The 14,984-nt window shown below is 42.2% G+C and overlaps 1 protein-coding gene across 1 annotated transcript in view; it reads right to left on the bottom strand.

The window, feature by feature from the left end:
- The window catches only part of rnf212 (ring finger protein 212), a 144,215-nt gene extending 142,721 nt beyond the window's left edge, over nt 1–1,494 (bottom strand). Inside the window, exons 1-2 of the mRNA XM_072254792.1 lie at nt 1,339–1,494; nt 64–189 (exon numbers count right to left, since the gene is read on the bottom strand). Coding sequence (XP_072110893.1) covers nt 64–189; nt 1,339–1,345 — 133 coding nt within the window. The 5' untranslated portion in view covers nt 1,346–1,494. The remainder of the gene's footprint in view (nt 1–63; nt 190–1,338) is intronic.
- Between the last annotated feature and the right edge of the window lie 13,490 nt (nt 1,495–14,984).

Raw genomic sequence — 14,984 nt, 5'->3', positions numbered from 1 at the left:
GTTCACATATCAAGCCATATATTCCTTTTTAAAAGATACTGTAATAAAGTACTTCATTCCTACCTTTTCTCAGACATATTTCACAGACAACATGGCCACAATTAGACAGAGCAAATCTGCAACCATTTGCTTTGGGCTGTTGAAAACAGTTGTTACAAAAAACACAGACAGCCATGTCACAAAGATAATCTGAAAAATAAAATTCAAATGATCTTCTTCAGTTCTTAGCTTCAAATATCACAGAATTTCCCTAATAACAACAATGGAATTGTTAAAAAAAAGTTCTCAAGGCAGAGAATTCCAAAGATATGCACATCAGTTTTAAATGATTGGCCTCTTTATTTTGTAGCTATGCCGTCTTCCTTGTGACTTTCCACTAGTGAAAACATCTCAACACCTGCACTGTTAAGCTCCACAGATTTTATATGTTTGAGTAAAGTCATCCTTCATCCTTCTAAACTCCAAGGAATACAGACCCAAACTGTATGGCCATTCTTGGTACAACTTTCATTCCCCAGGAATTACCCTAGTGAATCTCTTTTAGACTCCTCCATATCCTTTGTTAGGTAAGGGGACAAAACTATGCAGAGTATTGCAGATGTGGCTTCACAAACATTCTGTACAAATGTAACAAAACTCAGGCTCAAAGCTGATGACTTAGAATCTGAGCTTCAAATACTATGATTAATAAGGAAGAGGAGAGTCACATGGACACTATTTGAGGAGGCAGTCACACCCATTAATTACTTCAAATCTGGTCTGTGGCCAGGACAAAAGGGTGTGCCAATTGGTGAGGCTAGTAGGAGTATCCACGAGGTAGCGTTGAAGAGCTTCAGCCCTTGAGCTTGCTTGGGTCTGAGAAAGCTGCTTATCTATGGGCTGTACGAAAGATGAGCACAGTACTGTGGTTCAGAGAGCCATTCCAGAAGGGGGAATATGAAATGTAGCTGTAATTGTCAGGGAAATAAATGGGCATCAAAATTCAGATATCAGAGGTGCAAAGGAATTTGGGTGTCCATGTGCAGGTTGGAAGATAAATGCAATGTTAGCATTAACTTCGAAAGGAGTAGAATACTGAAGCAAGGATGTGATGCTGAGGCTTTGTATGACATATGACCGCACTAGGAGTATTGTGACCAGTTTTGAGGCCGTTATCTAAGAAAGGATGTGTGGGCATTGGAAACAATCCGGAGGAGGTTCATGAGAATAATTCCAGGAATGAAAGGATTAACATATGAAGAGTTTGATGGCTCTGGGCCTGTACTTGCTGGAGTTCAGAATGAGAGGTGATTACTGCACATCGCTTACATACACAGGCCGGCAGAGACCCAGACTTACCCTTCATAAACCGAGTTTACTTGCACCCTGTTCCTACAGAATAAATCCGGACTACAATTTGTAGCAGTGAGGCTATTTGATCATGAGGCCCGAACCCTGGTGGTCAACAACACCTGCCCCTTCCCTCGGACACCACACCTTCGTAACCTACTCACAGACACACATGGTCCTCACAACGCATGCGCGTCCATACGCGCAGCCCTTCCCTTTCTCGTCCGCAGTCTCTATCATATGCGTGCCGTGCACTGGCGCCAAAACGCATGCGCATTCGCTCGACCGGCGTTATTGTCGGCCCTCAGCCGTGAAATCGTACGCGTAGGTAGAACACGCGCATGCGCAGAAGTTGCCGGCATTGACAGCACGTGGCTGCAAGCAGCTGAGGGCTGACGGCAGGAACGTCCCATTATGTATTACCAAAACGTGAGGTGAAGTGTACAGTTCAAGTGAAAGTAGTTTGGGGAATGAGTATTGTGCCAGTTAACGTTGCCAGCTGTATAAAACATGAACATACTGAAGCAGGATGAGCAGTAAGTGTTGAATGAGGAACAGAACTGGTCAATGCTAGCAAAAAGTTCCAAGACCTAGGCTTCGATACGTCCTTGTGAAACTGGATCCTCGATTTCCTCTCTTGCAGACCCCAATCAGTTCGAATTGCTAATAACATCTCCTCCACAATCATAGGAACACAGTTTGGTGTGGTATTTCATTGATTCTATTGTGCTTCTTGGATTTACTGTGTATGCACGTAAGAAAATGAATCTGATGGTTGTATATTTACTTTGATAATAAAACTGCTTTGAACCTTGAATCACAAGGCTGTGCGCTTAGCTACCTGTTATAATCGCTTTATGCTATGACTGTGAGGCTAAGTACAGCACCAATGCCATATTCAAATTTGCTGGTGACTTCACTGTTGGCTGATTCAAAGGTGGTAACGAGTCGGCATATAGGAGGGAGATTGAAAATCTGGTTGAATGGTGTCAGAACATAAATCGTGGGTTGCTGGACTATGCGGCAGGAAGGGTCTGTTCCAAGCTGTATATGAATAAGCCAACCGCACGCCAAGCCAGGAAAACCAAAGAGCTGATTATTGACTGCGGGAGGAAGAAAATGGAGATCCATAAGCCAGCCCTCATGAGGGATCATAAGCGAAGAGGTAAGTAAATTTAAATTTTTTGGCATTATCATTTCAGAGTATCTATTCTGGGTGCAGCACGTAATTTGCCATTACAAAGGAGGCATGATAGCGCCTCTACTTTGTTGGAAGTTTCAACTGATTTGGCATGTCACCTAAAACTTTGACAAACTTCTATAGATGCACAGTAGAGAGCACCCTGACTGGTTGCATTGCACCTGATAAGGTAACACCTATGCTCATGAACGAAAAAGCCCACAAATGGTGGTGCTGTTTTCTAGCTGCTGCACTCATCTTCACTCACCCACTGAACTGTTCCCACAACCTATAGACTCACCTTCAAGAATTCTACAACTCATGTTCTCAGTGTTATTTATTTATCTATTATTGTTATTATTTATTTGGGTTTTTTTTGCATTGGCACCCTTTGTCTTTTGCACATTGTCAGTCTTTATAGTTTTTCATTGATTCAGTTGTACTTCTTTGTGTCTACTGTGAATGCCCACAAGAAAATGAATCTCAGGGCACAATATACTGATATATAGGTACTTTGATAATAAATTTACTTTGATCTTTGAAGTATATCTGGAAAATGCTTGACAAATAACCACTCTAATGTAAGAAACATTCCAAACAATTTGAACACATTAAGCTACAGTGAGATCTAGAGCACACTAGAAGTTTTGTTGAAGGATACATATTGACTAGGATACAAAGGAAATTTGATCTTTAAAGCAGTGCCATGAGAGATTTTACATCCATCAGAAAACACGGGCGCCACTTCCTTTCAGTGTCTCCTCTGAAAGGTGACTTTCCACCCATGCCTCTGGAGTGGGATTTGAACTTACTCATTCATTTCTCATTTATTGTCTAATGAGCTATGGCTTGTATGCTACCGTGATGAGAGATGGATTAGGATTCCGTAGATGTGCTGGTAAACAATCATAATAATATTCTGTAGCGAACAGGAAAAAAGTCTTTATATAGATTTCATCTTTCGATTATTTCTGGCTGTTTAGAGATTTTTATGTGTGTGTACATCAAGCTACAACAGGCACTTTTTCCCTGAAATAATGATTAGATCCATGTTCTTCAATCAGTAGACAGCAATGCAAATAACAGAAATGCTAATGCTCAATCTGATTTTATGTATTTATTTAAAGATGCATCACAGTGAGCTGCACCACCAAGCAACCCACCGAAATTAACACCAAGCTAGTCACAGGACAATTTACAATGACCAATTAACCTACTGACTGGTACATCTTAGGACTGTGAGAGGAAACCGGAACACCCAGAGGACACCCATGCAGTTCACAGTGAGAACGTACAAGCTTCTTACAGATGGGGTCAGAACGGAACTCCAAACTTCAAAATATCCCAAGTTGTCATAGCGCCTTGCTAAGCCCTATGTAACCATGGTGCCCACGGTTAATGTGTAATGTTCTACTCCCAGTAGCCCAAAGCAGTGTGTCCAGTTATGGACTGCTATTAATTAATTACTATCATTAATGTACCCTACAAAGTGCTTCTGCTACAAGGAAGTTCCCCAATGATGACTACATCTTTTGAAGGCATCGCAGCCTTCACTTCTGTACCAAGTATGTTGGTGAAAATGAGATCGATTAAGTTACTTCATGTTTCTTTCCACCTGACGTGGATCACCCTGATTATATCTCTCAGAATTCATTCGGTAAGATTGCTACTACCAAGTAACTTTCTGAAATAGAGTAATACTGCACAAAAACAGGCTGTTCAGTGCAACTGGGGTCCATGCCGAACACAGCATCCTCCCTGTTAGTCCCAGATGTCCACACTCAGCCCATAACCCCACCCCCCGAGCCCCTTCCCTCCATGTACCTATCCAAGTACCACTCAAGTGTTGCAATTCAACCACTGACCACTTCCTCTGGCAGCTTCTTCCAGGTACTCACTACTCTTTGTATAAAGAGGTTACTTCTCTGGTCTCTTAAATCTCTCGCCTCTTGTATCTACCCTCTAATTTTGTACCCATCCCCCCCAACCCTGAGGAAAAAATAATGACCACCCACCTTATTCATATCCCTCATGATGTTGTAAACTTATATGAGGTCACCTCCACATTCTCCTATGCATCAAGAAATAAAGATCCATTGAAGCCATCCTTCTGCTATATTTCAGACCCTCTAGTCAAAGAAACATTCTCAAAAATCTCCTTTGCCCCTCTCCAGCTTGTCAATGTCTTTCTTATAACTGGGTGACCAAAGCTACATGGTACTTCAAGTGTAGTCTCACCAACTTTTATAGCTGCAACATAATGTCCCTACTCCTGAAATTGATATCATGACTGATGAAACACCTTCTTCGCCACTCTGTCTATTTGTGTGGCTGCTTTCAACAAACTGTGCACTGTACCGCCCCTCCCCCCCCCCCCCCCCCCCCCCAGTCCTTCTATTCCACAATCGTCATTTACCATTGACTGTATAAGTTCTGGCCTGGTTTGATTGTCCAAAATGCATCACCTCACACATATATATTACAAATTCTTTTGTCATTCCTCAGCCCATTTCCTCAATTGACCAAGATTTCATAACAATTCTTTATCTGTTTCACTGTCAACAAGACCCCCGAATTTAGTATCATCAACAAACTTGCAGATTGTGCCATGTAAATTCATATCCAAGTCACTTACATAAATAATGCATAACAGAGGATCCAACACTGCCCCCGGGGAACCCCATGAGCCACAGGTTTTCAGTCGGAGAATCAAAATTCAACCATCACCCTCTCTTTCCTACCATCAAATCAATTCTGAATCCACCTTGCCAGTCCCCCACTGAATCACGTGTGACTTAACCTTCCAGATCAACCTGCAATGCAAGACCTTGTCAAAGGCCTTACTAAAGTCCATATGGACAGCATACACTACCATACAACATATTTCTATATTTCTTCTATTCTCTTATTTACCTCTTTGACACACTCCAAAAGATTTATCAGACCTCCCAAGCACAAAACTATGCTTACTATTCCTGATTAGGCTTTGACTATTCAAATGATGGTAGATTGTGTCCCAGAAATGTTCCATTTCAGCTGTTTAATTGATGTTAAATATATAATCATGTGTATTCACCAAGTAATTGAAGCACGACTGCGCAAGCGCGTGGACGTCAGCGAGTTAGACCAGCAGGAAGGATTTAAAAAGAAGACAGCTTTACAGAGCGGGCAACAGAGTAGAGGGAGTCAAAGTAGGAGGGCTTTGGCTCAACGGGGCTTCAGCGATAATGGGTCGAGGCAAGGAAAGTTGAATGGGAAGTATGTCTGTGAGACCAATGTTCTGGACTGGGTGTCAGATGTGGGAAGTCCGGGAGACTCCCCGCCTCCCAGATGGCCACATCTGCCCAGGAGCGTCAAGCTGCAGCTCCTTAGGGACTGGGCTAGGGAACTGGAGATGCAGCTTGATGACCTTCATCTGGTTAGGGAAAGTGAGGAGGTGATAGAGAGGAGCTATAGGCAAGTAGTCACACTGGGGCCTCGGGAGATAGATAAGTGGGTAACAGTAAGGAGAGGGAAGGGAAGGAGTCAGATACTAGAGAGTAACCCTGTGGCTGTCCCCCTTTACAATAATTACTCCCGTTTGTGAACTGCTGGGTGGGGGGAAGAAGGCAGCAGTAATAGGGGACTCTACAGTTAGGAGGTCAGACAGGCGATTCTGTGGACGCAGGGAAGAAACACGGATGGTAGTTTGCCTGCCAGGTGCCAGGGTCCGGGATGTTTCTGATCGCATCCACGATATCCTAAAGTGGAAAGGTGAACAGCCAGAGGTTGTGGTCCATATTGGTACCAACGACATTGGTAGGAAAAGGGAGGAGGTCCTGAAAACAGACTACAGGGAGTTATACTTTATACTTCATTGTCGCCAAACAATTGATACTAGAACGTACAATCATCATAGCGATATTTGATTCTGCGCTTCCCGCTCCCTGGATTACAAATCGATAGTAAATATATAAAATTTCAATTATAAATTATAAATAGAAAAATTAGAAAAATGGAAAGTAAGGTAGTACAAAAAAACCAAGATGCAGGTCCGGATATTTGGAGGGTATGTCCCAGATCCGGGTCAGGATCCGTTCAGCAGTCTTATCACAGTTGAAAAGAAGCTGTTCCCAAATCTGGCCATACGAGTCTTCAAGCTCCTGAGCCTTCTCCCAGAGGGAAGAGGGACGAAAAGTGTGTTGGCTGGGTGGGTCGTGTCCTTGATTATCCTGGCAGCACTGCTCCGACAGCGTGCAGTGTAAAGTGAGTCCAAGGACGGAAGATTGGTTTATGTGATGTGCTGCACCGTGTTCACGATCTTCTGCAGCTTCTTCCGGTCTTGGACAAGAAAACTTCCATACCAGGTTGTGATGCACCCTAGAAGAATGCTTTCTACGGTGCGTCAATAAAAATTAGTGAGGGTTTTAGGGGACAGGCCAAATTTCTTTAGTTTTCTCAGGAAGTGAAGGCGCTGGTGGGCCTTCTTGGCAGTGGACTCTGCTTGGCTGGAAAGAAGTTGAGAAGCAGGACCTCAAAGCCTATGCCATGCAACAGTGAGTACAGGAATAGCGTGAGGCAGAGGATAAATGTGTGGCTGAAGGATTGGAGCAGGGGGCAGGGATTCAGATTTCTGGATCATTGGGACCTCTTTTGGGGCAGGTGTGACCCGTACAAAAAGGACGGGTTGTACTTGAATCTGAGGGGGAGGGGGACTAATATCCTGGCAGGGAGGTTTGCTAAGGCTCTTGGGGAGAGTTATACTTGCTGTAGGGTGGGAACCGAACTGAAGAGACGGAGGAAGGGACGGTTGGCTCAAAAATAGAGAAAGCTTGTAGAGAGTGTGAGAGGGAGGATAGGCAGGTGATAGAGAAGAGATGCACTCAGACTGATGGTTTGAGATGTGTCTATTTTAATGCAAGGTGTATCATGAATGAAGCAGATGAGCTTAGAATGTGGATCAGTACTTGGAGCTATGATGCCATGGCCATTACAGAGACTTGGATGTCTCAGGGGCAGGAATGGTTACTTAGAGTGCCAGGCTTTAGATGTATCAGAAAGGACAGGGAGAGAAGCAAAAGAGGTGGGGCCATGGCACTGCTGATCAGAGATAGTGTCATGGTTGCAGAAAAGGTGGACGTCATGGAGAGATTGTCTACGGTGTCTCTGTGAGTGGAGGTTAGGAACAGGAAGGGGTCAATAACTCTACTGGGTGTTTTTTATAGGCTGCCCAATAGTAATAGGGATATCAAGGAGCAGATAGGGAAACAGATCCTGGAAAGATGTAATAATAACAGAGTTGTCATGGTGGGAGATTTTAATTTCCCAAATATTGATTGGCATCTCCCTTGAGCAAGGGGTTTAGATGGGGTGGAGTTTGTTGGGTGTGTTCAGGAAGGTTTCCTGACACGATACTGTATATAGATAAGCCTACAAGAGGAGAGGCTGTACTTGATCTGGTATTGGGAAATGAACCTGGTCACGTGTCAGGGCTCTCAGTGGGAGAGCATTTTGGAGATCATGATCACAATTCTATCTCCTTCACCATAGCATTGGAGAGAGATAGGAACAGATAAGTTAGGAAAGTGTTTAATTAGAGTAAGGGGAAATATGAAGCTATCAGGCAAGAACTTGGAAGCATAAATTGGGAAGAGATGTTCTCAGGGAAATTTACGGCAGAAATGCAGTAACTGTTCAGGGGATATTTGCGTGGCATTCTGCAATGGTATGTTCCAATGAGACAGGGAAAGGATGGTAGGGTATAGGAACCATGGTGTACAAAGGCTGTTGAAAATCTAGTCAAGAAGAAAAGCTTACGAAAGGTTCAAAAAACTAGGTAATGATAGAGATCTGGAAGATTATAAGGCTAGCAGGAAGGAGCTTAAGAATGAAATTAGGAGAGCCAGAAGGGGCCATAAGAAGGCCTTGGCAAGCAGGATTAAGGAAAACTCCAAGGCATTCTACAAGTATGTTAAGAGCAAGAAAATAAGACATGAGAGATTAGGATCGATCAAGTGTGACAGAGGCAAAATGTGTATGGAACCAGAGGAGATAGCAGAGGTACTTAATGAATACTTTGCTTCAGTATTCACTAAGGAAAAGGATCTTGGTGATTGTAGGGATGACTTACAGCAGACTGAAAAGCTTGAGCATATAGACATTAAGAAAGAGGATGTACTGGAGCTTTTGGAAAGCATCAAGTTGGATAAGTCACCGAGACCGAACGAGATGTACCCCAGTCTACTGTGGGAGGCAAAGGAGGAGATTGCTGAGTCTCTGGCAATGATCTTTGCATCATCAATGGAACGGGCAAGGTTCTGGAGGACTGGAGGGTTGCAGATGTTGTTCCCTTATACAAGAAAGGGAGTAGAGGTAGCCCAGGAAATTATAGACCAGTGAGTGTTACTACAGTGGTTGGTAAGTTGATGGAGAAGATCCTGAGAGGCAGGATTTATGAACATTTGGAGAGGCATAATATGATTAGGAATAGTCAGCATGGCTTTGTTACGAGCCTGATTAAATTTTTTGAGGATGTGACTAAACACATTGATGAAGGTAGAGCAGTAGATGCAGTGTACATGGATTTCAGCAAGGCATTTGATAAGGTACCCCATGCAAGGCTTAGTGAGAGAGTAAGGAGGCATGAGATCCAAGGGGAGCTTGTTTTGTGGATCCAGAGCTGGCTTGCCCACAGAAAGCAAAGAGTGGTTGTAGGCGGGTCATATTCTGCATGGAGGTCGGTGACCAGTGATGTGCCTCAGGGATCTGTTCTGGAACTCCTTCTCTTCGTGATTTTTATAAATGACCTGGATGAGGAAGAGGAGGGATGGGTTAGTAAACTTGCTGATGACACAAAGGTTGGGGGTGTTGTGGATAGTGTGGAGGACTGTCAGAGGTTACAGTGGGACATTGATAGGATGTAAACTGGGCTAAGAAGTGGCAGATGGAGTTCAACCCAGATAAGTGTGAGGTGGTTCACTTTGGTAGGTCAAATATGATAGCAGAATATAGTATTAATGGTAAGACTCTTGACAGTGTGGAGGATCAGAGGGATCTTGGGGTCCGAGTCCATAGGACACTCAAAGCTGCTGCACAGGTTGACTCTGTGGTTAAGGCGGCATATGGTGTATTGGCCTTCATCAACCGTGGGATTCAGTTTAAGAGCTGAGAGGTAATGTTGCAGCTATATTGGACCCTGGTCAGACCCCACTTGGAGTACTGTGCTCAGTTCTGGTCACCTCACTACAGGAAGGATGTGGAAACTACGGAAAGGGTGCAGAGGAGATTTACAAGGATGTTGCCTGGATTGGGGAGCATACCTAATGAGAATAGTTTGAGTGAACTCGGCTTTTTCTCCTTGGAGCGACGGAGGATGAGTGGTGACCTGATAGAGGTGTATAAGATAATGAGAGGGATTGATCGTGTGGATAGTCAGAGGCTTTTTCCCAGGGCTCATGTGGCTAACACAAGAGGGCACAGTTTTAAGGTGCTTGGAAGTAGGTACAGAGGAGGTGTCAGGGGTAAGTTTTTTATGCAGAGTGGTGAGTGCGTGGAATGGGCTGCCGGCGACGGTGGTGGAGGTGGATACGATAGGGTCTTTTAAAAGACTCCTGGATAGGTACATGGAGCTTAGAAAAATAGAGGGCTGTGGGTAACCCTAGGTAATTTCTAAAGTAAGTACATGTTCAGCACAGCATTGTGGGTCAAAGGGCCTGTGTTGTGCTGTGGGTTTTCTATGCTTCTATGTAATGATAATGGGGAAAAACATAGCAGTATACTTGTTATGAGAATTTCAGTCTGTCTTGTTCTTCAAGTCCAATCTTTGACAATTCCCAGAGCAAATGATCTCTTCTCTGGCGAGTCTGTTGTGCTGTTATTACATAATAAATCTAGGGATGGTAATAGGATCTGAGATAGTAAACAATGGTAACGGCACAGTGAATCAATTTATTATAGCTTAGTTTCTTACAATACAAAACCGACTTGACTTGCACAGTAGATCAACTGTGCGGGAATATCCCAAAAGCATAGCTATAGTAGTTTAGCTTGAAGTTCTTCTCTCTGGGTTAAGAATACGAGATCTCTAGAAATAAAATCTGGAAAAGGGGCAGGTAGCGCATTGAGTCTGCTGCCTTTTAATGTGGTTGATCCTGAGCATGATCCGTTTCCATGCTGATCCTTCTACCCTTTGATTTTTTTTATATATCTAAAATATCTATCACCATCAGGCCTGAGTGTATTTAGAGACTGAGCATCTACAACTGACTGAAATTGAGAATTGCAACAATTTGTGACTGTTTAAGTACATTTTAGATTTGGGCAATGGAGGAGGGATTCTATTGATTGATATAGTTAGAGATACATGTGAGGGGATCCAGGAGTACCCCTATTAACTGTTTGGAGAGAATCATTTATCATTGATGGTTTGTCTGGAAAGGAGAGAGAGAGACAGAGTTATTTACCACCGATATGTTGCTTTTGAAAAGAGAAAGAGACAAAGATTAATGGTTGGACTGTCACTTTAAGGCATTGGCAGTAACTTTGGATTTTTACTGAGTTTGGAGTTGGAGACAGCACCGAGCAGCTCGAAAGTTGCTATGGTGACCGAAGGCAATGTTAATTAATGGACACTCGATGTTATGATTTTCAGCACATTGTTCATTTTTCTTCAAGGACTTGTTGCCTGCTTGTGCATTTCTTTACAGACAAAGGAGGGAGGGACTCTTTGCATGACAGGTGATGCTCAGCCCGGTGAAATAAATGGGAGGTCAGATGATACAGACCTCAGGACACATGATCTGGACACTGAAGGAGCATTGTTGTGCCCGCAGAGAAAGTGGGTTTTGGAGGATCGATCAGGCAGATCGATCCAAATTGCTATTCCATCGGTGAAGAAGGGGTTGACTGGTGGGGAGTTGTCTATGTGTCCATCCTCTCCTGGGTGATAGCTCCACCACAGAAGACCAGTCCCCCTGGTTAAAGTCACAGTCGGTGACTTGTAAAGGATTTCGGAGGACGACGAGAATCAGCTCACCTGAAGACTCAACTCTCTCTCTCCCTCTCTCTCTCTCCCTCCATCACTACTCAACTCAATACCACGAACTGAACTGAACTGAACTTTACTCAATATCGTAAGACTGTATCTTTTTACCCCTAGTCTTAAAGAAGCTTGGTTTTTCATACATATATATATTCCACACTTACTTTTATATATAATCATTGCTAACCTGTTTGAATTATCTACATTTATATTACTGTATTGCGTAGTTACTAATAAATATTAGTGGTTTATAGCAATATGAGACTCCAAAGTGTTTTCCATCTCTGCCGGTTTCTTAACCCCCGTCACGGGGTACGTGACATACAGCACAGTACAGGCCCTTCCGGCCCAACAAGCCTCGCCACCCAGCAACCCACCTACTTAACCCTAGCTTAACCACAGGACAATTTACAATGACCAATTAACCTACTAACCAGTATGTCTTTGTACTGTGGGAGGAAACCCATGCATTCAAGGAGGGGAATTTACAAACTCCTTACAGATGAAGTCAGAATTGAACTCCAAACTCTGAAACCCCAAGCTGCAGTAGCATTGCACTAACCGCTGTGCTACTGAAGATTAGCTTTATTTGTCACATTTACATCAAAATGTACAATGAAATACATCAGTTGTGTCAACGACCAACACAATCTGAGGATGTACTGGGGCAACCTACAAGTGGAACCATTTCTCTGGCATGCCCACAATTTACTAACACAACCCATACTTCTTTGGCATGTGGGAGGAATCGAGAGTAACTCACGCGCTCGTGGGAGGAATGTACATATACTTTACAGATGGTGGTGGGCATTGAGTCTTGATCATTGACTACAGAAGATGTAATAGCATTATGCTAACCACTACGCTACCATGCTGTGTCAGGATTAAGACTGTCTTTTCCCAATCTGAGTATCAAAAACAAAAAAATTCAAATACTGGAAATCTAAAATAAGAACAGAAAATGATGGAAGTGCTCATAGGCTGAATCTGTGGGAAGAGAAATAGATTTAAGGTTTCAAGCTGAAGATCCTTCATCAGGACTGGGAAGAACGGAAAAGAAACTCATTAAGGTGCAGAGAACGTAGGGAAGGGATGTTGTCTCTGTTCAGATAAAACCAAAGTGACCATGGTGATAAGGTTACCTGACCAGTGACTAAATGGGAACAGATAGAGTGAGAACATATTTGATGAAGCCTCATTGACCCAAAACATGAACTCAGTTTTCCTTGCCACAAATGCAGCATGTCCATGTGACTATTTCCAGCCTTTTCTCTTTGTATCCTCGTCCAAACCTGGCGGATAAGTAGTTTTCAAAATGGCTATACTTTTGCAACAACACACATAAAAGTTGCTGGTGAACGCAGCAGGCCAGGCAGCATCTCGAGGAAGAGGTACAGTCGACGTTTCGGGCCGAGACCTTTTGTCAGGACTAACTGAAAGAAGAGCTAGTAAGAGATTTGAAGAGGCTTTCTCTTCAAAAAGTAATTGGCTTAACAAGTAACAAGTGCATCAGCGGGTGTTATATATCAATACAGTTTGTAGGTGTGAAACTTTTGAGGTGCCGGCCATAAGTTTTATAAGATGTATTAAATTCAGTTTTGGAACTTGCCATTTTGCAAATAGAGTTCACCCCTTAAAAGATATTTCACCACTGCCTTAACCAAAAGTCCATCGTATTCTTAATTTCCACTTTTTTTCCCCATTTTCTCTTTGAGTGTACTTCACTGCCTAGATGGCCATTTGAGTACTCACTTCCTTTCATAGGAGGATAAAACCAGAGGCAGTTAATCAGGTAGCTCTGTCACAGAATTCTTGAATGTAAAGATATGCTCTGTTTTCATGTACTGAACTTAAACAGCTTTACCAGATATTGCAGTTGTTGATAGAGACTTGCTTCTACAGCATTTAGCAGGAGACACGTTGACAGTTTCAAAAACATGTTTTTCAGATGAACAGATACAAGCTTGTCATCCAACAAAATTGCCTTCAAGTATTAGAGTGGATATCAGTTTGTACTTGCTGGGACCTCACTGAGATCTATCAAATATTGAAAGGCCCAGTGGATGTGGAGAGGATGTTTCCATTAGTGGGGGAGTCTAGGACCAGAGGGCCCAGCCTCACAATACAAGGACGTTTCTTTAAAACAGAGATGACGAGGAATTGCTTTGGCAGAAATTGGCGAATTTGTGGAATTCGTTAACACAGACGGGTGTGGAGGCCAAGTCATTGGGTTTATTTAAAGCAGAGGTTCAGTAATGGCATCAAAAATAGTGGGAGAAGGCAGGAGAATGTGATTGAGAGGGATAATAAATCTGCCATGATGGATCAAACTTAATGGGCTGAATGGCCTAATTCTGCTCCTATGTCTTATGGTCTTATAACCTTTTATTAAAGTTAAGGATTAGATTTATGTATAAACATTACATCTGGGTATAATCTGACAATTTTTTTTATATGGGTTGATGGTTGCTTTGTTACTGATATCCAGGGAAAGTACTGAGTCAATCCAAACCCATGAAATATATTAGTCTTGTTCAAAATAGTATTTCTTACAGCGTAAAACTCATACATCCTCCCTTTGGCAATGGTTGTACTGTACCAAATCAAATGCCATTAAATTAAATGGCAGTTGTCATGCCAAATAAACAGTGCCATAGGTTATTAAAAAAGATAAAATCCATCTGGAATAAGCAATCAAATGTTATACAGGGGTTATAAGAAAAACAAAAAGAAATATGGGGAAAATGCTATTAAGGAGTCAAAGACCACTAAAATAAAATAAACAAAGATTGATAACATAACCATAAATTGTTACTTCAGAACTCCCTAAATATAATATTAACTTTTCATTACACATAGGGAATAAATATTTAATTTGTAGTATTGATCTTTCTGAAGATTACATTAAAGCAATCACATAATACATTAAACACTTCATTGCGTAAGAAACTACCTATGATGGATAAAACTTTATCCAGTAATACTCAAGTATTGAATTCAAAGACAAATCTATGCATTTTGCTCTTTTCCAAGGTGTCTATTTGACTTTAACCCCATTGCCCAAATATTCTGAACTCAGCAAGATCTCCAAAGTAATCTTTACCCCTGCTCAGTCTACGAAGAATAAATGGCATTAGTGCTTTAGGCATGCTAAAGAAAATCATATTTGTTAGCTTTTAGAGTAGTTCAATGCATATCTTAAAGGCTAGATAACTGATGTATGCACAGACATCCATCTTTTAAAAACAATCACATTCTTAAAACTACTTGAGATTTATAAGTGTTAATTTTCCACAGTGGCTTCTTTACAATCATTTGCAGATCTATGGAAACCCTGGTAAAGATTCATAAATTAGTTTTTATGTAAATTTTCTATGCTATTGAACATCTTCTGCAGAATAAAGATAAATTGTGAACCCTTCACCAGAAATTGAACTGTGTAATGTACAGTTCCTT

This window comes from Mobula birostris, chromosome 4 (assembly GCF_030028105.1).
Source record: "Mobula birostris isolate sMobBir1 chromosome 4, sMobBir1.hap1, whole genome shotgun sequence".
Taxonomy (NCBI): Eukaryota; Metazoa; Chordata; class Chondrichthyes; order Myliobatiformes; family Myliobatidae; genus Mobula; species Mobula birostris.
This window is presented reverse-complemented; position numbering and strand designations above follow the sequence as displayed.